Raw genomic sequence first — 27,731 nt, forward strand, 5'->3', positions numbered from 1 at the left:
ATAGAATGTAAAAGCTCATGGGATCCAGAGTAACTTGGCAAGTTGGATCCAAAATTGGTCCAGTGGCAGGAGGCAGAGGGTGCAGGTGGAAGGCTCTTTGTGTGACTGGAGCCTGCTGTGTAGTTGCATACCCAGCATTGATCCCTATAGTTCCTTATTGTTTGTGATATTCATAAATTAAGCAAACAGTGAGAGGGTGGGAATGATCCGTAAATTTACAGATGGCACAAGGATTAGCTAGGTGGTTGATAGAGACTAGGAAAGTCTTGGGTTACAGGAGGATATAAAATGATTGGTTGGATTGGTAAGTCAGTTGCAGATGGAATTTAATTCTGATAAATGTGAAGAAGGAACAAGGGAGTTCTCAACAATGGCAGGACACAAATAAGCTTAGAGGAATAGAAGGGTGCTTGTCCACAGATCCCTGAAGGTGGCAGGACAGGTTAATAGGGTAGTTAAGGTATATAAGATGCTTGACTTTATCAGTTGTGGCATAGATTATAAGAGCAAGGTGGTCATGTTGGAGTTGTACAGACCTTTGCTTAGGTCATAGCTAGAATACTCTTTGTAGCTCTGGTCACCAGTAGGAAGGATGTGATTACACTGGAAGCAACTGGAGGGGTTGTAGAGGAGATTAACCAGGACAAAGCCTGCAATGGAGCATTTCAGTGATGATGAGAGGCTGAGTAAGCTCTAGTTGCTTTCTCTGGAGCAGAAAAAGTTAAGGGGATCCTGATAGAGGTGTATAAGATTACAAGTTGAATAGGTGATGGGGTGAAAAGAAGGAGGGTCATTAACAAGGGTGAATAATTTTGCAGTGAAAGGCATGCAATTTAGTGGGGATTTGAAGAAAAACATGTTCACCCAAAGGATAGTGAGGGTTTGGACTGCAGTGCCTGGGAGAACAGTTGACAGGCAGGAGACTGGAAGGACACAGCAAACCTGCAGCACCAGGAGGTGTAGAAGTCGACATATTGGGTGTAACCCTTCTTCAGGACTGGGATAGTTGAGGCAGGAAACTGTACAGTCATTTTAAAAAGTCCTTGGATGAGCACCTGAAGTGTCATGACATGCAAGGCCATGAGCCTAGTTCAGGAAAGTGGGACTAGTGTAACTACGGCCATTTTTGATGGTATAGGCAATTTGGGCTGAAGGGTCTTTTTTGTCTTGTATGATTCTATGTAGGTTCTAAAAGATACTACATAATTGCAACTCTTTTGTTTCCCTTTTTGTTCTCAGAATGACTGCTATGCTGTAAATGAGATCATCTTTTTGCCAAATACTGGGCTAGTCTGATTAGGTGTGACATTAGTTTTGATTGCAAGTTATCTGCCTTTTAAGCATCTCATTGGCTTTCATACTCCCCACCCCATGTTCATGTTTTTCAGCTGCTAAGACATGCCTCTACTGGAAACAGTCATTCAGAGGAAGATCCACTCCTTGCACAAACACTTTTGCTGTTTAATGGATAAGGAAGAGCTCAAGATAAAAGTCAGAATTGCACTTATCTTGACTTCAGGACATTCCAGGCAATTTACAGCCAGTGAAGCATTATGAAGTGTCATCACTGTTGTAATGGTATTGTTTGTACATGGCAAATTCTCAGAGGAGAAGCTGTTAAATAATCTGCTTCAGTGATGTTAGGGATTAAATATTGGCTAGAATACGGAGGAACGCTCCTCTCTCCTGGAATGCGTGCTATATATTTCGGCAGTGCAACTTGTAGATAGTAAACGTTGCTACTACTGAGCTTCAGTGTTGGAGGTAGTGAATGTTTGTGAATGTGATGCCATTCAAGTGGGCTGTTTTGACCTCTGGTGTCAAGCTTCGAGTGTTGTCAAAGCTGCATTCATCCAGGCAAGTGAGGAGTATTTCATCACACACTCCTGACTTGTTCAAGATCTAGAAAACCAAGGCTTTCTGGAGTCAGGAGGTGAGTTATTCATTGCAATATTCCTCGATCTAGGCTTGGGCTAGAATCTGGTAAGTAAAAATTCACACCACAAATACCAGGCTATGACCATCTCCAATAAAAGAAATCTAACCATCACCTCTTGACAATCAATGGTATTATCATCACTGAATAGGCAAAAGTGAGGACTACAGATGCTGGAAACCCATAGCAGGTAAGGCAGCATCTGAGGAGCAGGAACATCGATGTTTCGGGCAAAAGCCCTTCATCAGGAATGACAGTGACATTCCTGATGAAGGGCTTTTGTCCGAAAAGTCGATTTTCTGCTCCTCAGATGCTGCCTGACCTGCTGTGCTTTTCCAGCACCACTCTGATCTAAACTTATCATCACTGAATCCCCACTAATGACATGTTGGAGTTATCATTGACCAGAATCTAAACTGGACTCATTGTATAAATACAATGGCTACAAGAGCAGGTCAGAGACTAGGAATGATACACTGAGTAACTCCCCCCCCCCCCCCCCCCCCCCCCCCCCCCCGATTCTGAAAGCCTGTCCATCATCTACAAGGCACAAATAGAGTGTGTGATGGAACAGTCCCCATTTGCCTGGATGAGTGCAGCTCCAACAACACCATGAAACTTAATATCATTCAAGGCAAAGCAGCCTACTTGATTGCCACTACATCCACTCCCTCTAGCACTGATGCTCATTAGCAGCAGTGTGCACTGTCTACAAGATGCACTGCAGAAATGTCCCAAAGATCCTTCAACCGCACCTCTGAAATCCATAGCCACTTCCATCTAGAAGACAAAGGCAACAGATGCATGGGAACACCACCAAGTCCCTCTCTGAGCATCAACATCCTGACTTAGAAATAGAATTCCCTCTCTAATGATCTGCCTACAGCAATGTGGATTGCAATAGTTCAAGAAAGCAGCTCATCTGGTCAGCAATGCCCATATTCCATGAATGAATAAGAACAAGTCCTAGCCAGCTGTGCAGGCTTGGCCATAGTCCACTTGCAGGGAGGTGGTCTTAACTTATTTGGAGGCTATCAACATAAAGAAGTGCAGTAGGATAATGTTCACTCATCAGGACACTTTCATCAATGCCACAACAGGCCCCAGAATATAACCTCGATTTAAGGATTTTCTGCTGAATGTAACATACCTTTGGTACAGCTCCAACATTGTCTCCTGTTTCAAACAAATAGGAAATTGCTGTTGTGCTTGGCCAAGTATTTTCATTCATAATGATGCAGGTTGCACAGGCTGTTTCCTGGTGTCAAAAATGCCATGGATGCTTTTAATTATATGATTTCACCTTTACGCTGAACAATAAATTTATAATACTTTTGATAATTACAAATCGGTTGTAATCTGTGGTTGTCAAACAGAGATTAACATATGAATTGTCACTTCTCGGATGAAAGTTCAAACCAGAAACAAATGTTAAATTGCTTCAATGAAATTTGCTGCCATTTTAAAATAAGTACTTTAATGGCAAGCAAACAAAGACACTTTGTACAAATGTGTTGCCAAAGGATAAAAAGGGAGAATCACAAGCTTGATAATAAATGACCATTGTCATAAAAACTCAGTTGGTTAACTCATGTGGTATAACATAGGTGTAACTAAAAATAAGGTGTGACAAAGTTACAACACAAGCTATAGACATGCTAAGCAGTGGAAGCAGCATGCCTTTGACCGTGCTAAGCAATCCCACAACCAGCAGATCAATTGACGCTCAAAATAGGTTCAGTCATGAATGGTGCATTCAAGAGATTGCTCAGGCACCAACATTGCCTCTTTGGCTTCATCTATCAAAATGGTAGCTATTTTTGAAAATCACCCTGGCAGAGTGGTGTGGAATTATTGATTATGCAACTTTTCAGTCTCTGAATCAGTAATGAGCTATCGAACAGAGCCATCAACTGTATCTCACAATCAAGGATGCGTTAACGTGAGGTTTAAATCTGAAAGGGACACCGTCGTGGTATCTGGTAAAGGCTAACAAAGGTATTCAAAGGCAAATGACCTTGCCTGTGATTCATAGCTGCACTTATCCAAGAGGTCGTAGAGATGCTGGGGGTGGGGGTAGGTTTGGAGGCCGAGCAGGGAGGCACAAAAAGAGGTAATGGTTAAAATAAGATGCCTCCAACTATCACCTGCCTTCTGGTACTGGCATATTATGGCAGTGGAAGGGGATAATGCCCTTAAATGGGCCTTAATTGGTCAGTTATAAGCCTCAAGGGCGGGTGGGATAATGAGCATCCCAATCACCCCTCAATTTATGATGATTGCATTGAGAGGAGGTACAGAGGCTAGATCCAGCCATTAGGTGTCACATGTTGTCATTACCCCCATCCTTCCAACATTAGTGTTCCAGCGGGTTTTTAATAATCTGTTTTATGGCTACCATTGCCAACACGAGCTTTTTGTTCCGGATGGTATTCGGTGCATTGACTTTGAATTCCCTAGCTGCCAGGCTGAATGTTGAACTCTGGCTGGATTTTTCTTGCCAGTGATTGGAATAGATGGTCCCACTAATCCCACAGTTGTGGCCCTTCTTTCATCTTCATGCTATCAGAGTGAAATTTCATGATGGAGACAGGTCTGGTGTCTACGTGGCAGCCTCAAAATAGGAAAGAAGGTAGGCTGATTCTAGAGTGTAGATTAGAGTGGTGCTGGAAAAGCACAGCAGGTCAGGCAGTATCAGAGGAGCAGGAAAATCGACGTTTCGGGCAAAAGCCCTTCATCAGGAATAGAGGCAGGGTGCCTACAGATTGGAGAGATAAATGAGGGGGAGGTGGGGGCGGGGAGAAAGTAGCATAGAGTACCATAGGTAAGTGGGGGTGGTGGGTAAGATGGAAAGCCAGCTTCATCTGGGATAGGAGAACCCAACACCCACACATATATGAATTAATCCAACCCCATCAGCAGATACCACCTCACTATTGCCTTCAGACATCTTGCGTCTTTGCACAACCTACTGCCAATGTAAATGTTATTATGCTGATTTTTGAAATAAGCCTCAATCAGTGTCCACTTTCCCCTCTGGTTGATCCTTGACTCCTTCAAGGTATGTTTTTAATAATTCTTTACCAATAGTGAGTGTTACTGGCCTGGCAAGCATTTAATATCCATTCCTAATTGATCCTGAGAAGGCAGTGGTAAGCTGATTTCTTGAACCACTGTAGTCTTTGGAGGGTAGATAGACCCACATTGCTGTTAGGAAGGATGTTCCAGGATTTTGACTAAGTGACAGTTGAAGGAATGGTGACATAGTTCCAAGTCAGTATGATGTTTGGCTTGGTGGGGAACGTACAGCTGGTTGTCAGAGTCATAGAGATGTATAGCACAGAAACAGACCCTTTGGTCCAACTCCTCCATGCCAACCAGATATCCTAACCTAATCTAGTCCCATTTGCCAGCACTTGGCCCATATCCCTTTTTAAACGCTTCCTACTCATATACCCACCCAGATGTCTTTAAAATTGTGCCAGCCACTTTCACTTCCTCTGGCAGCTCATTCTATACAAGCACCACCCTCTAAACAAGTTTCCCCAGAGGTCCCTTTTAAATCTCTTCCCCTTCTTTTCTCCCCCCCCCCCCCCCCCCACCCCCCCCCCAAACTTATGCCCTCTAGTTCTAGACTCTCCCATCCCAGGGAAAAGACCTTGTAAAATTACCCTATAAGGTCACCCCTCAGCCTCTGCTCCAGGGAAAACAGCCCCAGCCTATTTAGCCTCTCCCTGTAGATCTAATGCACCAACCCTGGCAACACCCTTTGTAAATCTTTTCTGAACCCTTTCAATTTTCACAACATCCTCCCAATAGGAGGGAGACCAAAATTGTACACAATACTCCAAAAGTAGTTGTGTACCCATGGATCTGCTACTCTTGACCTACCCAGTAGTAAAAGTTGTACATTCAAAAGAAGTTGTTGAAAGACCTGATTACTACTCCTTCCTTTCTAAGCTCGATAAACTTTTGCTGTTTCCATCTGTGCCTGCATCCATGCCATTTCCCCACTTTATCCAGCTGGAGTGATTCTCGAGGGCTTCTGATGTCTGGCAGCCTTCGTCAAAATCTCAAATCTTCCCGAGGTATGCATCTAATGAGCCCACAACAATGCTAAGTGAACCATTGAAAGGTGTGGGTTTTAATTCTGCCAGCACTCTGTTTGTTTTTCCAGGCTACACAAATGGCACTGGGTGGAACCAGAAGTGGAATTTCTAACTTGCATCACTTGTTGAATCATAGAATCCCTGAAATGTAGAAATTGGCCATTCGGCCCATTGAGTTCACAACAACCCTCTGAAGAGCATCCCACCCACACCCACCCCCTACCGTAGCCTTGCAACCTTACATTTTCGCATGGCTAATCTGCTTAGCTGGCACATCCCTGGACACTATAGGGCAATTTTGATCATTCTGTTGGGTGTCTGGATTACTGGCCTAGTGTGATAGCAAGTTTCCTATTATAGCAATAATCAATCCTAGACCATTCTGAGTTTGCACTTGTGTGAAAAACTATAAAAAATGGGTTCATTAGTATTCAGTCAGATAGTGACTGCAAAGGAAAGGAAAACTGATTTGTACTTTACGATGCAACTCACACCATTCTAGTCGCTCATTAAACTGCAGCATAGGATCCTGTTGACAATGCACCCATAAGTGTTCCACTTAGTTTCGTTCTTATTTCATTCCTGCATTAAGTGGCTCCTGTTTCTCACCTTCAACAGGAATTCAGTGAATCACTTGTTGAGCATGGCTCATCTATCCTATATTAAATGGAACAGTTGTCTACTTTGCAAAAGACCTAACACAAGTCAATCATCACAGCAAACCTCAAAATAATTCTGCAGGAACCGAAACTGGGGAGAGAAAAGAAATTACGTTTTGTTTCAATAGCCAAATACAAGGAGGGAGGGTAAAATAATTCATTTTGACATTTAAGATAATTTTAGTGATATTCTCTTAGGTTGTGCTGGGACAGGGAGATTGCTTGTTGGATTTGCTTTAGAAACTGAATCAAATGAAAGAAAATGTGTACTAATGTTTGGTATCTATCTTAACTATTTCATGCTTTCCTCCTTTTTAGTTTGTTATATGGGTTAGATAACTGAATCATGAATGTTTTCAGGATAAGGCTATAGGCTACATAATCTGCTTTTTACACTATAAAGGCTTGAATGGTGCTGCAATCTATCAGCTCAGTACAGTATAATCACTTGACAACTGTGCATTAAATTATTACTCTGGAATCCCACAGTACAGAAGGAGGTCATTTGCACATATGTTTGCGCTAGAAAGAGCATCTCAATTAGTTCAACACCTCTGCTCTTCCATCATTACATTCCAGTATTTTGCCCCATCACCTTTATTACCCAATTCTGCTTTGAAGATTATTATTGTATATGGTTTCACCACTCTTTCAGGAAGTGCATTCCAGATTATTAACAGTTGTGTAAGAAAGGATCATCTGATCTCACCTCTGTTTATTTTGCCAATTATCACGTAGAACATAAACCAATTAACATATTGATAAAGTTAAAAATCACACAACACCAGGTTATAGTCCAACAGGTTTAATTGGAAGCACTAGCTTTCGGAGCGACGCTCCTTCATCAGGTGATCACCTGATGAAGGAGCGTCGCTCCGAAAGCTAGTGTGCTTCCAATTAAACCTGTTGGACTATAACCTGATGTTGTGTGATTTTTAACTTTGTACACCCCAGTCCAACACCGGCATCTCCGAATCATAACATATTGATAGGAATAGAAGAGAGGTGGTAGAATACAGGAGACAGTGGCAACTTGCTAGTGTTTCCCAATTAAAAGCTGACTACTGTTTTTGCAATTATTTGAAATGATCAGAAGTAGAACTGACATTTAAATATGTCTGACAAAGTGAGAATGGTGGTACATCGTTAACAGTCTTGTGTGCAGGAATTCCATATATGCTGATTGAGAGTTTTTATGGTGAAGTGTTTCCAAAAGATAGTCTGCTTTTCAACTATTAATCGTTTTCTTGATATTGCATTTATAAAGGGTGAATCCATGATCCTGTGCTTCCGTAGGAAATTGCAGACAATTTTCGTTTTCGTAGAGTGGAAACTCTCGAACTGCATGCCCATGCTTACGGAGGTGAATATCCTGTGAGAACGATTCCTCCTTGTGTGTGCTGGATCACAGGATCATGCCACAGTTGAATATCCAATTAAAAGTGAAATTACATGTAAGAACATAGCTCAATGCACAAGTAATTACAATGAGGAATATCATAGTTCTGAAACTGATGGATTCATCTGACATTCCATTGTCAGTTATTCACCACTTTCTCACAGCTAATTAGGGATTAGCAATAAGTGCTGGCCCATTTAGTGATGCCCATATACGGTGAGTGAATTAAAGATTAATCTTACACTCGTTCAATAATGGGTTAATAATCCCAATAAAGAAAGAGACTCTGATTTGTATAGTGGGAATACTCCAAAGTTCTCTCAAGTTAAATATAATTCAAAACCAAGTTACTTTAGTGTGACCACTTTGCACACTAATGGGATAGCAACTAGATAATCTTTTTTAGTATTATTGGTTGAGGGATAAATGTTGTCCAAGGCACCAAGGAGAACTTCATTGCACTTTGAATAATGATGCTTGAATTTTTATGCAAGGGCTGGCAGGGCCCCTGGTTTAAAGTTTTCACTTGTAAGGCAGCACTTCTGATAGTGTGGCTTTCCTTCAGTAGAGCTGTGGAGGGTTAACCTGGAATTTGCCCTCAAGACTTTGGAGTGGGACTTGAACCTACATGTTCATGACTCAAAGGCAATACAGTATTCTCTGCCTAGAAGCACTGGGTGTAACTGCACACATGGACTACTGTGGTCCAAGAAGGTGGCTCACACCCACCTTGAAGATAAACAGGAACATGCAATAAATGCTATGTCCACATTTTATGAAAGAATAAAGGAAAAATCATGAAAAAATGAAATACTAGATGAAAGAGTTTCATAAGATTTTGTTAATAATTTACAATTTAATACTGTACAGTTCTGGAGAGTATGCATTAATGACTTGTAAAATCCTGGATACCAATAGCCACATATATGGGAATATATCCTAGGGGGTATGTTTAAGAGATTCGATCTATTATTCACTGCAGTTCATTTATTACAGCATGGCAGAAGATGCAAAGGGCTGTAGAGCCAGCATACGTTCAACAGATGGTAAATGTGAAGCGTAATCACAGAGGACTCTCTGTAACATTAGATTAAAGTGATAATTGTTCAAGAAGTGCTTGAAATATACAGCTGGCTCATTGCCGTCTGAAACCAAAAAGGACAGGATAAGATTAGGGTTTATACCTTTCAATTAGATATTCTAGACATGTTTTTTTCAAATTTATTGCCCACAGTATTTCCTCTCCCCTCTCTCCTTTATCTACATGTTGAGAAACTACATTTATTTGAGACATCAGACTTTTAAAATAGAAAGGAAGAACAGAAAGGAAGGCATTTATTTCAGGGTGGTTTCTTCCAAAGTGTATCTAGAGATCCCCAAACTCCTGATAATCCACAGATTTACCTCACTGGCAAAAGAGAATGCTTTGAAATGGAACTTAGAATGTTTGTTGTGGGGAGACCTTTGATGATATAACATTAATGCAAGGGTGGTGAGAGCATTGGCTTAATAGAGAAAAGCCAACTTCTCCATGGACACTGCCATTAGACTTCAAGTTGCTATAATATGATAAATGTTGTTAAATGTGTTATTCATACTGGCTAGTTAGAGTGTGGTGACAAGCAGGAGGCTTGTCCCTAACCAAGTTAGTGTGAGCTGTTAGCTGAGGTACTTTAAATTAAGAAGTAAACATCATGAAAGCAAATTACATATTCATTTATTGGACCATTTTATTGCACTTTTTATGCCAACTTAGCCTCCTTGACTCCTAGCCCCTGTTATTCTGAAGGGACCTTGACAAAATGTGAAATGAATTTTTATCAATCCAGTCTTTTTTTCCAAAAATATAGCACCTTCATAAAATTTGTAAACCTACATCACAAAACGTTTCTACTTGAATGTTACAAAGTTTGCAATAGAATTCAACTTGTCTCCATACAGCTTGTTCCACTCAACTCAATCCAATTGTAATGGCTTTAATTTTTCTGCAATATATTCCATGTACTACCAGAGAGCAGCAACATTTTATTAGAATCATAGAATCCTTAAAGTACTGAAAGGGGTCATTCGGCCCATTGAGTCCTGCACTGATCCTCCAAAGAGCATCTCGCCCAGATCCAGTCCCCCATCATGTCCGTATAACCCTGCACTTCCCATGGCTCATCCACCTCGCCTGTATATGCTTAGATGCTATGGGCAATTTAGCATGGCCAATCCACCTAACCTGCATGTCTTTCGACTATGGGAGAAAACCAGGGCACCCAGAGGAAACCTACACAGGTACTGGGAGAACATGCAAACTCTTCATATTTTAAACCAGAAATGATAGATAATCCAATCGTTCTCATCTTTTTTCTCATTGAGATGCCTCAAAATAGTTTTAATACTCTGCAAAGAATGTACATTATGAATACAATGTACTCAGCACAAAGGGTTCTGTGGTTTCTATGCTGTTACAGAAAGGCCTTAGCAGCATCCTTTTGCCATTGTGCCTCTGTAACAACTGCCCTGAGCTTTACTGCATCAGTTTGAATGTGGTCCTTGACTTAGAATGTGCTAACTTCAACACTTGAATCAAGAGCAGCTCCACGTGTTGGAAGACAGCAGTTTTCAGGCAGACCAAAGAGCATCTTTCACAGAGTTGTTGACCCTCCAGGTGTGTTTGATGTTTGTCTCTAAATGTAAAACTAGAATCAGCCCATAGTGCAAAGTACAATGCTGCGTGGGGAGAAACTTAACCAAACAAAAACCCACTAGCACATTGGGTAACCTAACCTGACAGTGAAAGGGACAAAGACGTGTGTGGCCAGTTAGCAAAAACATGGCCTTGCTCTTGCTTTGATTTACCTTGGCTTCAGAAGCCAATTCAAATTGGTTGTAAAAATTAATCAGTTTGCCCACCATTAGTGCATTTAATCTGAAGGCTATGCTGTTGTCCATCGATGAGGAGGCTTTAACCTGACAGCCTGCAGTTCCTGTGATAGCCACCCCTCTCATTCTCGCATCCTTCCTGATGGATTTGGTGAAAACTTCTCTGCAACACATGCATAGAATAGAGTTAGCTTGCCTGGCTCCAGGTTTCAGATTCCCACCGAATGATTGAAACTGCAGTGGAGGAATTGGTGGATGGTGAGTTGCAGGACTACCTGACAGTGGTTCCATACATATGTCCCTCCTAAATTTCCCTTTTCTTTACAAAACTGAGGCAGTGTTTTGGGTAGCCTTTGTAGAGGTGGCCTGACTCACCATGCAGATTGCTATATTTATGTGATATTCTTCCTGCTTGCATGTCTCAAGGATAACTGTAATACATTTGGCCACCACTTGGCCAGATTTGCGACAGGAAAAATAGACTTTGATTTGCTCATGGGAATCCAGGAAGTCACTATCCAACAGTGAAGCTTGGAGGGAGGATTGAAGGATTGCTTCCTTATCGTTCACCTTAAGCATTACTTTATTGGTCCAGATCTTGATGGTGTCCTTAATTTGAAAGCAGTCCCCAAATTGGTCAATGTACATCCAGGTCGAGAATATTCCCGCCTCAGGCGACTGTGTGGAGTTTGCACGTTCTCCCCGTGTCTGCGTGGGTTTCCTCCGGGTGCTCCGGTTTCCTCCCACAGTCCAAAGATGTGCAGGTCAGGTGAATTGGCCATGCTAAATTGCCCGTAGTGTTAGGTAAGGGGTAAATGTAGTGGTATGGGTGGGTTGCGCTTCGGCGGGTCGGTGTGGACTTGTTGGGCCGAAGGGCCTGTTTCCACACTGTAATGTAATCTTAAAAAAAAATCTAATCTAATTGCGTTGTCACTACCTGGTCCCAGTGGGGACGGCAGAGTAAACAATGAGCTTTGCCATGAGAATGTTCAGCTGCAGCAGTTTCTTCTTCTCGTTGAAGAACTCAATTGAGGCTGAAAAGTTGCTGAAGGATAACTCTAAGTGCCCAACGCTGGGGGCAAGAATTGTAGACAGTAGATGTGCACAACTTCAAAACTGCAAATTTTACAATTCCTTTATTTTTGATGAAGGCAGTATGATCCTCTGAAATACATTCTTTGCCATCCTTCCAACACTACCTGAATTGTGTTCCATACTCCCTTTAGAGATCACCATCACAATCTTAGACTGTCCCCTGACAGTAAGTCTCCGCAATGGATATGACTTAAACTTTTGAACACATGCTAGCTGAGTTTGGACCTGCCCTTAGCTGATGCCCACATTGTAGGGACTCTAATAATTCTATAATGTGGAAGCAGGTCATTTGGCCCATCGAGTCACACTGACCTTCAAGTGCATCCCGCCCAGACCCAACCCCCTACCCTATTCCTGTAACCCTGCATATCCCACGACTAATCCACCTAGACACAGGGAGAACGTGCAAATTCCACAGAGAGTCACTCCAGGGTGGAATTGAACCTGCATCCCTGAAGCTCTGAGGTAGCGGTGCTAACCACTGAACCGTTATGCTGCCCTGCACTCAGTTTTTATTGGTTTTGATCAAGATCAAGGACAGCAATAGATTTTTCTTTGTCCTTCTCCAGCTAAATAAAATTGTACTGACTAGGCTGAATGCGTAAACATCCATAAGCTGTTAAATACTGAGATTGAATAAGGATTGAACAAGGGCCTTTTTACCCTTCATGACTAATTTTCAAAAGGACACTGAGTCGTCTGCTACTCGGTGCATGAACTACACAATGAAACTTAAATGAAAATTTACTTATGCCTCATTTTAAAAAGTTTATAGATCACAAGTGCACAAACATATTTACAATGAAATGTTATATTTAGATCTGTATTATGTATTTAATCAATTTATTCTATAAGTTTGCACATTGAATGTATAATCAAAGTGAAATTAATAATTCAAATCAAATAGGCAGTAAATTCAGAGGACACAAACGTAAATTAGAATTTTTAAATTTAATGTTAGAAAAGCTAAAAAAATGACAATTATTTGGAATAGTACAGAATGCTAATAGAATGGGGCTGCAATGATTGTAGTGATAAAGCATTGCCCTTATTGGACATTGCATGTAATTTGATTAATTGGGAACACGGATGATTTAAGTGGTGGTGGATGATAGATAAAAAGTACCATGGGTGATTTGTGGTGGGAAAAATTCCATTTGGTTGTGTTATAACACTAATGAAAAAGATAAAAGAGTAAAGGACTGAGGTTCAATAGGACAACCTGTGTGCTGAAGCAGTGGACTTAGTTATGGCAGAGAAAATACTAGAAAAAAGTGGTTCAATAGGAGAACCAAGGTCCTTGTATGCAATGAGTTTCATTGGGCAAGTCCGATATCTTGCGGGATACGTGTTGATGGGAATTTTTATCTTTTGAGGAATGACATTTATTGGCTGATTTAATGTGCGGAAAAATCAAGTGACATTTTCTTACATTGAAGATGCACTGCTGGTATAATACAGATTTCTGTGCAATGACAATAATACATAAAGTTGATACTGCTCATTGTGTTGGTGATATTTCCTGTTATGTTTCTTTGCAAGTCGACCTATCTACCGGTGTGCACTAAGTTGTCCGTCTGCTGTAACCAAACAGATGACGGAGATAAAGTGGGTATCGGAATCTGAGACAAGGATATTGTTTGTTTCAGTTTATATAATTTCCCAAATCTACTTTTGTCATGTGTTGTCACTATGAAGGATATGATAGAATTGCTAATGTTAACTAAAGAGCAAGTATGTTTTGCATTTTGAATATTTAATTTTTAAAAACTTTGTTCATCACATTTGCTTTTCAGAATTCTGAGCCAGTGACAGTTTAATTGTGGAGCACTGGAAGTTTGGACAATTTTGTTTTCACCATCTGAATGTGTTTCTCACTGTTTCCTTAGTTCTCAATGAATCCAGTAATGGACTGAAACATAAAGTTCAGGAAATTACAATAGTGGCCCATGACCTAACCAGCTGGGATAATGCATCACCAAAATCCTGTCCATTCCATTCCAATTTTTCCCCATTCTAAGGGAACAGCTGTAACTTCCCAATGTTTGCTCGAAGTGGAAGTGACACTATGGGTGTACTTTCCTTTATTAATAGCATGTTAATTTCCACTTCATAATTAACCATGCTGTAAACCTAATCTAGTCATTGGGAGCCACCCGACTAGGGTACATTTGTAGCAGTTCTGCAAATAACTGGCTAGCATTACTTACGTATGTTGCCCACAGAAATATTGTTTGTCAATAGTTCTTGTCTGTCTTTACGGTAAATGCCTTAAAACATTCAATCTTCCTCTGCTATCTTTTCTGTTACGAACTGGAACTTTGATTTCAAGTTGTTAGTTCTTGGGGATCATACAAAATGCACAGGTAGGAACTGGAATAAAACATTGAAGAAATACAGACTAGTTAGCTACTACAGTGATCATCTTTACATTTTTATATATCCTTCTGATTATTCAAAATATTTTGTACTAAGCTAATAGAATTAGCTGCAAATATCAATTAAATTAATTTGAATTAAAAAAAAAATCTAAAATAGAAAACAATTAAAAATCAATCTCAATTCTCTGACGTGTTTTTCTCTTGGATTGAAGGTGGGAACTGCTGGAAGCTATTTCTTTATAAAGGATAGTGAGCTGATTGAATCTGTCTCCGGTGGTTGCTTGTAAAGCCCGCTTTAAAGTGTCAAAGTGAATCTGAACTATTTTTTATGACCATAGACTCGAAGGAGGAATGACAATATGTGTGAAAGATGTGTTTTCTGCACATGCTGCATAGTTGCATTTCTGGCTGCACTGCTGAGAGTTGTGGTAGTAATAGGGAACACTATAATCAGGGGATAGAAACTTTCTAGCCACTGCTAGGAACTCAAATCGTCACGTTGCCTGACACAACAGTTAAGGCCATCTCCTCATGCTTGTGATGAACTTGGAGTGGAAGGGGAAAATGCCCCTGTAGGAACAAATAATGTAATTAAAACATGTTCCCATGAGAGATTAGGGTCCAATTTAAAATGCAGAACGTCAAAGGTAATATTCTCTGGGATTGTTCCCTAAGCCATGTGCCAATTGGCATTGGGCCAAGCGCTGTTGAACAGCTCTTTCCTGAGTGATGATACCTGTCCCCCATGAATCAAAATCGCATCTTCTGCAATAATTAGGTAAATTTAGCAATGGTTAACAATAGCAACAATACTAAGACATAATTCAGTACGCTTTTAATTTATAAGACACATTACCCCTGATTAAAGTGAGGACTGCAGATGCCTGGTTTCCTACTCATGTTAACCTTGTTACTGAAAGTATTGATTGAAAGGAAGTGTGCAGTTTGTTCATTGAAAGACCATTATGGTTCTATTTGTGCGATGATAACATGAGGTATCACAGATTTAGCAAATAGTATCTTGGGAATCAGTGGGTTTGTTTAAATTGCCCCTCAAATTGTTTAATTCAATCTCCTCAGCTTCACTGAAAATTGCTGATTCATCTAGATTAGATTAGATTTTAGATTAGATTACAGTGTGGAAACAGGCCCTTCGGCCCAACAAGTCCACACCGACCCGCCGAAGCGAAACCCACCCATACCCCTACATTTACCCCTTACCTGACACTACGGGCAATTTAGCATGGCCAATTCACCTGACCCTGCACATCTTTGGACTGTGGGAGGAAACCGGAGCACCCGGAGGAAACCCACGCAGACACGGGGAGAACGTGCAAACTCCACACAGTCAGTCGCCTGAGGCGGGATTTGAACCCGGGTCTCTGGCGCTGTGAGGCAGCAGTGCTAACCACTGTGCTACCGTGCCGCCCAACACGGCAGATCTAGCTTAGGACAATCAATATCACATGATTTCAGAGCAAAAGCATGTGTCTGCCAAAATATATTACAAAGCCAAAACAGACTGAGACGGTTTTTTTTTTAAAGTGGGTAGAGTATTTAATACTTTGTGGAAGTGGATTTTGAAAGCAAACGTGGAGGTTGTTCTCCGAAAACGATAGTATCTAGTTTTCCACGTTTGGACAGGCAGTTGGTGACCTTTCCTTTTCACCCATTTGGTCTCCAGACAAGTTTTCATGATTCCTGAAACCTGGCATCAGAGAAAACAGAAAAGGTAGTTTTCTCGGACTTGTGTTAAAAAAAATTGCAGATGCTGGACATCCGAAATAAAGGTGGAAAATGCGAGAAAAACTCTGCAGATCTGGTAGCATCTGTGGGGAGAGGTGATGGCCTAGTATTATCACCTGACTGTTAATCCAGAGACCCAGTTAATGTCCTGGGGACTTGGGTTCAAATCCTACTGTGGTGGAGATTGAATTCAGTAAAACCTTTGCTGAAGTGGTTGACTCTGAATTGCCCTCAACTGCTTCAGAATGCACAGCTAGATTGTTCCTTCAGTTCCCACATTTTTTTTTTTCTTTCTGCAGGCTTTTAACCACTTAGTTTTATAGCAATTTGCCATTCAGAAGTTTTCCAAAATCTCAAACATGCAAGACCAAATCCAGCAGCAGATGTCTCTGGACAACCTTTCAAAATACATTTTGCCCTAATAATTTGTTTTAAAAACGAAAACCTAGTGGAATGTGAGAAATACCTGTTTTTTTTTTTTTTGCTTTGCTAAAATGGATGCTAACAAAGCTAGATCTGGAAACATTTTAAACCTTTCTCATAAAAGTCTTGCGCTCCTATTAGAGAGAGGTCTGAACTCTGACAATATTACAAGCTGCTCAGTGGTTAGTATTCGTTGAAGTTGCGATTATGTCTGTTTTAGACAGTAAGAAATTTCATCCCCTTGATGGTCAAACAGAGTTGATCTTGAATATGTGATTTAAACAGAAGTGAGACTAATAAATGGCTGCAGTTTGATGCTGGATACTTGATTAAGAGCATATTTTCAGAACTCTTTCCTATGTTCAGCTGTAAATGCTTCACACTGTCTGGATGTGAGTCATGTGGATTCTTGGATCTGTCTACCAGTTATAGAGTCATAGAGATGTACAGCATAGAAACAGATCCTTCGGTTCAACCCAATCTAGTCCCACCTGCCAGCACCCGGCCCATATCCCTCCAAACCCTTCCTATTCATATACCCATCCAGATACCTCTTAAATATTGCAATTGTACCAGCCTCCACCACTTTGGCAGCTCATTCCATACACCTACCACCCTCTGTGTGGAAAAAGTTGCCCGTTATGCTGAATTGTCTGGTATCAGTGGGACCAGCTACCATAGAGAAAGTACAACACAAAAGTTAGATAAGGAATCAGCCAATTTTTTTATGATTAATGTTACACAATGGCCTTATGTATTGCAAAGGTGACTGTGTGTGGTGTGTATATTGTGTCGATGCCAGTTGATGATAGGTCTGGGCTCAGCTAATATATGGTCAAATAGTTTGCTGACCTCCATTCACCCTTTTGATGCATACACAGGAAATGGTTGCATAGGTATTGCTGAAAGGAAACATAAAGTTGAAGCTTTTGTCTTGCACTCTCCAGGACTGAAATGCAAGAATAAAATAACTTCAGAAAAAGAAACATTTCAGACTTGGGGAGATGATGGTGCTGATTGCTTGGCATGGAGATACAAAAGGAATGATTAGCTACTTATGGATAATTTCATCAATTTAAATCATGCAGGTTGACTGTGAAATGTTGGATTATGGCTGGCATAGAAATTCATTGAGCACCCTGCATGTGTGAAAATAGCTGGTACCTTTTCAAACTTGTCTTTTTGTTGCTTCAGTTCTAATGAGTTCAAGATGAAAGGTTTTTTGACTTCAGTGCTTTTTGTTTAAGATCTGTATATCTTCATAGCTATTTGCATGGATATGCCCATGCAATGCCCATGAAACAATAACTAGCATCAAACTTTGTTGCAAACGATTTACAGCATGAGGTACTGATTGATATTTCTTTCTCTTACAGAGATGAGGTTACATTGCTAAAAGGAATCTCACTGAAAGCATCTATTCTGGGTTGGAGATGTCTACTGTCCAACGGAAAGTGTTTGTTCAAGTTGAATTTGACTATGAGTACACAAGGGATGGGAGACTCATCTCTATTAAGCAAAATGAGCGATACATTCTTGTCTCAAGAACCAATGCCAACTGGTGGTATGTTAAAAAGGATTCCCACTCCAAAGCCTTCTATCTGCCAGCACAATATGTGAGGGAATTGCCTCTAGAAGCTCCGGCCTCTCCTGGGGTGCAGTCCCTGAATGGATCTGACTGTCCTGATAGCCAAAATGTCGGCGAGGCAACAGATACAGTAGGTGTGACTCAAAACTATTGTGATGTTGGGGAATATCAGCTCCCTTTCCAAGACCAACCAGGCCAGGATGGCTGCAGTTCTGATCCAATCCAGGAGATAAAGAACTCCAGTCCTGCTCAAGACAAGAACCTTTCACTCAATCTGGTGAGAAATAATAGCCCTCCAACAGTGCATGGCTCAGCAAACTCTCCACCAAGTTTGACCGTGACACCTCATTTGCTCCCATGTTACAGTGAAGTACACAGACCTGCAGTGAACAATGAAGAATCCAAGAATCCAAAGTTAGCCCCTGCAAAAGCACCGAAATGGCAAAGCTCCACAGTCAGAGTACGTCCCAAACAGCAAGGTAACCATACCCAAAGACTTAGCCTGGTGGGAACCTTCAGTCCAGCACAGCTGGCTTTTAGTCCCCAGACCCTAGATCCCAAGCTCAGACTCAGTGTGGGAAAAGACATTGATCAATCAGAACAGCTCAACCCATGCCAAAGCTTTAGCCATGAGATCAGTTCCAAAAAATGTTCTTCAACAGAGACCATTGCCATGACATTGGAACGCCCGAGAACTGCAGAGAGAAAGGATGTAATGAACTCCAAATCCTTACCACAGACACCAGATTATGGTTCTGAAAATGTTTATGAATCGATTCCAGACTTACCAAAGCCAAAGACTAAAACCCGAAAAGAAAAAGCTCGTGGTTCACCAAAGGTATGTTGACAAAAGAGAGGCATTAAGAGTTTTGGGAACAAGGTGAACGTGTGTGTGTCTCTGTCTGTCTGTCTCAGAGAGAGAAAAGGTTTGTTTGTTTGATTTTTGTCTGAGGAAGTGTTATTCAATCACTCATAGCCTTTTTCCTTTGTCCAGCTTTTGTTTCCATCAGTTTTAGTTGTTGCCTTGATCTGTGCTCTGATCACTGCTATAATCTCTCCTAGTAATGGGACCACGGAGATTTGATTTTGGTTTAGTCTTCATGCTAGTACTAGATAGTGAATTTCTATTTGCCTGGATGTCCCAGTCATAAATACAATTTAACAGTCTTACTTGAGTACATCATCACCTTTACAGACCTTAGTCTAGCTGCTGAGAGAGGTTGGAATGGACACATGCAACAGGAATGAATAAATATTTTGTTTAGAATCTTAAGACCCAAGTGGGGCACTGAATTAAGAGAAACTTAAGGTTTTGTTCACAATTTAATCTCTTGTTCAAAGGTCAGTTAGAACAAATAGAAAGTTCCCAAATTGCGACCACCTAGAATTTTAAGGAAATCTGGAGAAGGATTGAATTGAGATAGCAGACAAGGGGCAATATTTAATGCCAGCAACAGTGTCTCATGGACTGACTGCAGAGTACAAATGCATTCAATACCTGATTAAGGGACTTGACATCAGGGTGTGGTGATTGGGGGTGTGTAGTGCATTGACAGACACTTCCCTGCTCTTTCCCTGCTAAATCTCAGACACTTATCTGCTCCTTCCTCCCATTGCCATTTGCCTGTGTCCTGGATGGGTATAGTACCGATAGCAGCCACCGACTCCTGCTGGTGCTGCCACTCAGTAGAATTGCTAGTCTCTGGCCAACAGTTCTTTGTTCTCTCTGTGATATTATTGCATGTGATGGGCCTTCCCAGTGAGAGGCAACTTGGGGCTACCATTAACTGTGAAACCTCAATGGAAACTTTAAATACCACCCACTATTTCAGGTTAAGATAGGCAGGTGGATTAGTTTTTGGATTTCTATTCCCATTACGACCTCAGAATTCTTCAAGATCACCTCTTCGGGTCTTTCTATTTAGACCTCGAGACTGAAGTGTCCATTGGAAGGTGAAAGAATTAGAGAAGGTGCAGAAAAGATTTATGACAAGATTCAATGTTTTTATGACAAGACTTCACTTATGTGAATATGTTTACAAAGTTGGAATTGTTTAGTTACAGTGGAGAAGATTGAGATGAGATTTGATAAAGGTTCTCAAAGTCATGTTTGGTGTAGGCAGGATAGATAGCAATGTTACCAGTGATGGCAGTTTGAGTGCTAGAAGATAAATGTCAGTTTATTTGCAAAAGAAAATCATTGCGACAAAAGCTGTTTGTTTTTGTTTTCACCTGGACTGCACTTCATGAGAGTATGTGGTGAGATGGATTTAATTGTAGTTTTTGAAAGGCAGTTGCATAGGTGCCTAAAAAGAAAAATTAAATGCAAGCCTATGGGTAAAGCGCAGGAGAGTGGAATGAGTTGATTGGCTCTTGAAAAGAGCTAGCGCAGTGTTGGCTGCCTGAATGGTCACTTTCTGTGTTGCAACCGTCCTATGATACTATTGCATGCAGTTCCTCACTCCAGTTTCTAAACTGTGCATTTTTGCTCGACCTAATCTGTTATTACTTTTTTTTCTGTAGGGGGACTTAACAATGATCTAAAAATAGTTCCAAATTGTAACCATATACTGTAGTTTTGTTTTTAATACTTCAATTCTCTGAACTGCGCAATGGAGCGATCCACCTTGACATGGCATTTAGTCACCAGCAGGGAGTGGTACCATCTCTTTTTGAGCAAAAGTAATGAATGAGGATGTAATCCATGCAGCACCCATGAGATTTTCGCACTGTTTCGAGTTCCATTGGGAAACCAGTGACTAAAAGCATTGCTCTGGAAATTCTGAATGTGGTAACTCAAATTATTTGCTCACACAGGGACTCCTATTGTAAAACAACATTTAAAGCACAACCTTTCTGTCTAATAGTCATTCTTAAACTTTGTAAGCTTTATGAAATAGATTAGATTACTTACAGTGAGGAAACAGGCCCTTCGGCCCAACAAGTGTACACCGACCCACCGAAGCGCAACCCACCCCGACCCATTCCCCTAACACTACGGGCAATTTAGCGTGGCCAATTCACCTAACCTGCACATTTTTGGATTATGGGAGGAAATCGGAGCACCCAGAGGGAACCCACGCAGACACTGGGAGAATGTGCAAACTCCGCACAGAGAGTTGTCTGAGGCGGGAATTGAACCCGGGTTTCTGGCACTGTGAGGAAGCAGTGCTCACCACTGTGCCACCGTGCCGCCCAAATGTTTTGAGTGTGGACATTCATGTTTATGTTCTCAAGATATTTAATCTTTGCTAATGGACACAGGTGCACATGTGTGCAAAGCTTTAGTGAGACCTGCTGTGATCTCACTAAAGCCAGGCAGTTTAAAGAAGGTACTACCAACTGCAAGATGACAATTGATTTCTAAATGTAATCATCTTTGTTCATGATAAAATTATCAAGTTTGCAGGTGATACCAAACTAGGAGGAATGGTGGATTCAGAACAGACAGATCTAACAGACTGGAATGCATTGAACAAAATATGTAAGTTGGGGGAGGTATTTAAAGTAGTCTCAGGTTGCTATGTGCAGAACTTCTAACTTAGAAATATGTCACCCTACTTCACTGTCACTGGGTCTATATGCTGAAATTCCCTCCCTAATGACAAATTGAGTCTACCTACAACACATGGACTGCATCAGTTTAAGAAGACAACTGCCTACCATCTTCAAGGGGAACTAGGGACAGGCGAGAAATGCTGGCCAGCCAGTGACACCTACATCTCATAAGTGAATGAAAAAAGCAAGTGAAATAATAAGCATGCTTAATGCTGAAATGCCTCTGGTTTGAAGCTAAACCAGAGTGAGGAATGTTAGGGTATTTAAATCAAGACTGAGCAACTGGATGTTGCCCTAACTACAGCAGAACTAGTTGTGACCAAACTTTAAAGTTTCTGGTCAGACTTTTTCTTGAATACTTTGTGTAGTCCTGGTGCCCCAAGGGACAAGAAAGTGCTGGAGGTAGTGCAAGAAAGGACCATGAGGATGCACACTGTTGTCAGAGGTATATATTAGAACAGACTTTTGATTGTTGACTTCAAATAAAGCGATGAAGTGATTTCATGTCAAATTGTTAAAATATAAACAAAATGAACCTGGAATTTTAGTTTAAATTAAGATGCAGAAATAAAGCTAGAGTGCTTGGGTTCAAACTCTCAGAAGTTGATTTTAGAAGTTATTGGGAAATTCTGCTTCAGAGTGCTGAATATGTGGATTGCCCTTTTGGAGTATGGAGGCAAAAATTCTGGAATCATTTTAGAAAACAAGTTGGCCGCCACAATTCAACGTCTCCCAAACTGATGAATTAAGATGGGAAAAATTAGTCTTTCTCATCAATAACTGTCTCATTATTTTGTGAAAGAAAATTCAATTCCAAAGCAATAATTTCACTAATATCATCCTTTTGTTATACTTTTGCTGTGGCCTTGTGGGTTGATCTCTGACTTCACATATAATTTTGGAACTAGTTCAAGGTGACTGATCTATTTAGGACTTGTGCACGACACATCTAGGGCAGTTCACTGCTGTGTATATGCTTGCCTACCTATTTAGAATGAATACAAGCACATTTGTCATCTTGATTGAGGCATGTATGCATATTTCTGTCTGTCTAGATTCCCAAAGATCTTTCCATCTGTCTGGAATAGATGGGCAGAAATATCTGTCCAACTGACTGAGGCATGCACGCAGTATCTATTAAGTATGGGCAAAATGAGCAAGTGTTGATTCATTTTCCATCTGTAAGATGTGTTAACCTCCGTATAGGGTGATGCAACAACACAAACTTCAGTTTGTCTTGGAATTGTCTTCAACTCAACTCTCTGTTAAAATTTGAAATGTGTTATACAGAGTTCATGAGAGACAAGGCTGCGAAGCTTACTGAAGGAGCTGGTTTGATGAGCAAAATTAGTCTTCAGTTTCTTTTAAAACTGCTTTTATATGTATCCCATAACAGGGAGAGAGCAGCATAATCCAAACTGAGTTTACAAATTTTCGAAGACACCAGTTGGGAGAACCTACTTCTTCCTTAGTCTTCACTTACTTTAGTGTCCAGCAACAAATGTTCCTTGCAGACTTTGCAAAACTTCTTCTTGAAAAGATAGATTGACCGTAAAGTGCATGTGGTGCAGATTCACTTGAATAAAGCTGGGATGTGGAGGTGCCAGTCTTGGACTGGGGTGAAAAAAATCCGAAGTCACATGACACCAGGTTCTATCCAACAGGTTTATTTGAAATCACAAGCTTTTGGAGTGCTGCTCCTTCCTTCACCTGACAAAGGAGCAGTGCTCTGAAAGCTTGTGATTTCAAATAAACCTTTGGGGCTATAACCTGGTTTTGTGGATTTCTGAATAAAGCTGGGATTAGAGAGATAAATTCCGCCAACTGTTTGTGTAAACTAGGCCTGTATTGCCTTCTGTTTAGATAGACTCGTACTGCGGCAGCAAATCAGTGATATGTAGAAGCCAAATGTCAAGGTCAGTCTGTTTGTTTTTTTTTTATGTGCTGTGGGAGCATCGCAGTGTAGCGATAATGCCACTGGGCTGGTAACCCAGGATTATGCTTTGTACTCGAGCGTGGTGCTGGAAAAGCACAGCAGGTCAGGCAGCATCAGAGGAGCAGGAGAATCGACATTTTGGGTCTAGGCCCTTCATTAGGAATCAGGCTTGTGGGCCAACGGGGGTGAGGTTGGGGTGGGTGGGTTGCGGTGCTGATGGGGGGGGGGGGGGGGGGGGGAGGAGATATAGCTGGGACTGTGATAGGTCGATGCAGGTTGGGGGGTGGGGGAGGTGATAGGGTGGAGGGGATAAATGGGAAAGGTGATGGGCAGGTCAGGAGGGTGGTGCTGAGTTGGAGGCTTGGGACTGGGATAATGTGAGGGGAGGGGAAATGAGGGAGCTGGTCTCTCTCATGGTCACGGCGAGTCCTGGAGGCAAGTCTCCCTCGGCCCCCATGTTATCCCAGTCCCAAGCCTCCAAATCGGCAACCCCTCTTGAGCTGTTCATCACCTTCCCCATCTATCCACTCCGCCCTTCTCTCCGACCTATCACCTTCTCCCCCTCCTTCATCTACTAATCGCATTCTCTCATAACTTCCCCACCCTTCTCCCATTTATCTCTCAGCCCACTGGTCCACAAGCCTCATTCCTGATGAAGGGCTTCTGCCCGAAACGTTGATTCTCCTGCTCCTCGGATGCTGCCTGTCCTGCTGTGCTTTCCGAGCACCACACTCTCGACTTTGATCTCCAGCATTTGCCGTCCTCGCTTTCTCCTAATGTTTTGTATTCATAAGTTTAAATCCTGTTAAGGTGCTAATGGACTTTATAATTAGAACATAAGAGACAAGAGCAGGAGTAGGCCATGTGGCCCCTTAAACCGGCTCTGCTTTTCAACAGGATCATGGCTGATCTTTTTGTGGACTTGACTCCACTTACCTGCCAGCTCACATAACCCTTGATCCCTTATTGTTTGAAAATCTATCATTGCTTTATAAACATTCAACGAGGTAGCCTCAACTGCTTCACTGGGCAGGGAATTCCACAGTTTCACAAGCCTTTCAGGTGACAAAGAAGGTCCTCAACTCGATGAATCAAAGAATAAATCTGGAGTATTGCTAATAATGGTAACCGTGATAAGTGTCATTGATTTTGCTTTGTAAAAACCCATCTGGCTCAGTAATGCCCTTGAAGGGAGGGCAATCTGCCTACATATGGCACCAGACCAACATGGGTGGCTGATTCATCATTGTCCTCTGCAATGGCTGGACAAGCCACTCAGTTCAAAGGCAATTAGGGATGAGCAACAAATGCAGACTTCGCCAATGTCAGTGACCTCCCGTGAAAGAATAAACAAAGGGAACCACAGAGAGACAGGCTGTGATCTAAAAGTAAATATGAAGGATTTAGAATGTATTTAGGGCATGTTCCCATAAACTAGCCTCTGCAGTGTGAAAGCACTTTTATGTTCTTATGTTTACGCACCTGCCTTACTTCAGTTACATTGGAACAGATGGCATTACTAATGGAAAGTTGTGAATATTTAGTAAACCTTGTCCAAGACACAACTTTGTATCTGTGTGATCTAAATGATTTTTTCCACTTCTGGCTTGACTTGTCCAGTATTTTAGAATATTGTCAGTATATTTTAATTTGCCTTTAATAGGCTAATCCAGTTGCCCTATTTGCACCATCCTGCCCCAGAATCACAGAATTGTTACAATGCAGAAAGAAACCATTCAGCCCATCTTCCCTGTATCATTTCTATTACCTTGTCCCAATCCTTCCCCATCTCCCTGCACACTACTCCTATCCAAATAATTATCCAGTGCTCAATTGAACTGACCTGCATCACATTTCAAGGCAGTATATTTTCATTTTCTCTCATTACTTTTGCTTCATTTGCATATCTCACAGTGTTAGGTAAAGGGGTAAATGTAGGGGAATGGGTGGGTGGCACTTCAGCAGGTCGGTGTGGACCTTGTTGGGCTGAAGGGCCTGTTTCCACACTGTAAGTAATCTAATCTAAGCTAATCACTTTATATCTATGCCTCCTGGATCTATTTTCCTTTTAGGATCTGGAACAGCTTCTCCACTCTGTTCAGCATGCTAATGATCTTGAAAACCCTCATTGGCAGCCTTGGCTCAGTAGTTATACTCTAGGCTCAGACCTGGAGGTTGTATGTTCAAGGGCCCGGGCTAGAAACTTGAGCATGAAATAAAGGCTGACATTGCGGGAGTACTGACTATTGGAGCTGCTTTCTTTTAGGCTCTCTCAAATGTTTGTCACTGTTTCAAAGAGGAGTGGAGTAGTTCTTCCTCTTGTTATTCCTGATATTTATCCCTCAACCAACTTCACTAGAAAGAGGCTATCCATTCTTACATGTTCCTGTATTACAGTAGCACATCATTGATAGTAAAAGGACTCTAAGTGCAGTACCTTGTTTGCCCCACTGGAGGGCTGCATTGTGTGCTGTTGGAAACCTGACACACTTGGCCTCCAACTGAAAGTGAGACCGTCTCAATCTGTTGCCTTCCAGTGCATCTTTGGCCTTTCATAGAAAATCAAACGTAGCTGTTGTGGGGTAACTAGACATCCTAGTTTTGCTGGGCTAGTCCTGACTTTTCATTAAATGTCCTAGTATCCCGTCAAGTTTGTAAAAATGGTTTAATTGTCCTGATTTTCACTTGTTCCTTTCTCATTGCCAAAGGTAAACTGGACCTGGAAAGAGGACATTTTTGTGAAATTTGCTTCTTTCCTGTCAACATCCATCATATCTCGTGCAGCAGAACTGTATCGCTTGCCCCACCTACCTTTCTGATGCTTCCAAGGGAGGAGTTACTATCTTTTGGCAGTGACTACACCATTGCTGATGAGTTGTGGAAAAATGTTGCCAAATCGGACTGGATAGTTTAATAGGTGATATTATCACATAACTTCCCATCTTCTTCTGTCCCTCTGTTGGACCCCTGCCATTGGAACCTTTTCTTCCTATGGTTTTTCGATGTGTCTTAGTTTTAAATTTTGGAAATCAGGGGACCTTACAATTCGGGGATGCCAAAACTCCAGAAAAAGTCATGTCCCTTCAATCTACTCTGCCAATGAATAAAGTAGTGGTTGATCTGAACTCTGTTCCTGGCTGCCCTGAGTAAAATTTTCCCCACCTTCGCTAAACAATGACGTATCTGCCCTGCCTTAAATATATTCTAAGATGCTGCTTCCAATGTCTTTTGAGTAAGATTCCATGTAGAGACTCAACCCTCTGAAAGAAAAGTAATCCCTAATCTTCATCTTAACTGTGAGATTTTTTACTTTTAAATCATCTCTTGTGGTTCTAGTCCCTTTCATAAGGGGAAATATCCTGTCAGCATCCTGTCCAGGTCCCTCAGGAATGTATATGCTTTTTCTAAGATCATTTTGAAGTTAGAACAGTGATTGTGGTGTACATGGCAGGCTCATTTAGAAAGTAAGGAGACATGGAATACAGGGGAAATCTGGCTGTCTGGATACAGATTTAGCTGGCTCATAGAAGACAGAGGGTGGTGGTAGATAGAAAGTATTCATTCTGGATCTCGGTGACCAATGGTGTTCTGCAGATATTGGTTCTGGGATCTCTGCTCTTTGTGGTTTTTAAAAATGATTTGGATGAGGAAGTGCTTAAAAATGTGTTGCTGGAAAAGCGCAGCAGGTCAGGCAGCATCAAAGGAGCAGGAGAATCGACATTTCGGGCATAAGCCCTTCAGGAATGAGGAAGGTGTGCCAAGCAGACTAAGATAAAAGGTAGGGAGGAGGGACTTGGGGGAAGGGAGTTGGGAATACGATAGGTGGAAGGAGGTTAAGGTGAGGGTGATAGGCCGGAGAGGGGGTGGGGGCGGAGAGGTCGGGAAGAAGATTGCAGGTCAAGAAGGCGGTGCTGAGTTCGAGGGTTGGGACTGAGAAAAGGTGGGGGGAGGGGAAATTGAGAAAGCTGGAGAAATCTGCATTCATCCCTTGTGGTTGGAGGATTCCTAGGCGGAAGATGAGGCGCTCTTC

The 27,731-nt window shown here is 41.6% G+C and overlaps 1 protein-coding gene across 4 annotated transcripts in view; it reads left to right on the plus strand.

The window, feature by feature from the left end:
* The window catches only part of LOC122539999 (rho GTPase-activating protein 27), a 231,739-nt gene that overhangs the window by 38,458 nt on the left and 165,550 nt on the right, over positions 1–27,731 (plus strand). For all 4 annotated transcript variants that reach the window (XM_087977913.1, XM_087977912.1, XM_087977911.1 and 1 more), the window contains exon 3: positions 17,996–19,045. In XM_087977913.1, coding sequence (XP_087834039.1) covers positions 18,053–19,045 — 993 coding nt within the window. In that variant the 5' untranslated portion in view covers positions 17,996–18,052. The remainder of the gene's footprint in view (positions 1–17,995; positions 19,046–27,731) is intronic.

This window comes from Chiloscyllium plagiosum, unplaced genomic scaffold (assembly GCF_037043375.1).
Source record: "Chiloscyllium plagiosum isolate Xiang-an unplaced genomic scaffold, Cpla_swu_hap1 HiC_scaffold_32, whole genome shotgun sequence".
Lineage (NCBI taxonomy): Eukaryota > Metazoa > Chordata > Chondrichthyes > Orectolobiformes > Hemiscylliidae > Chiloscyllium > Chiloscyllium plagiosum.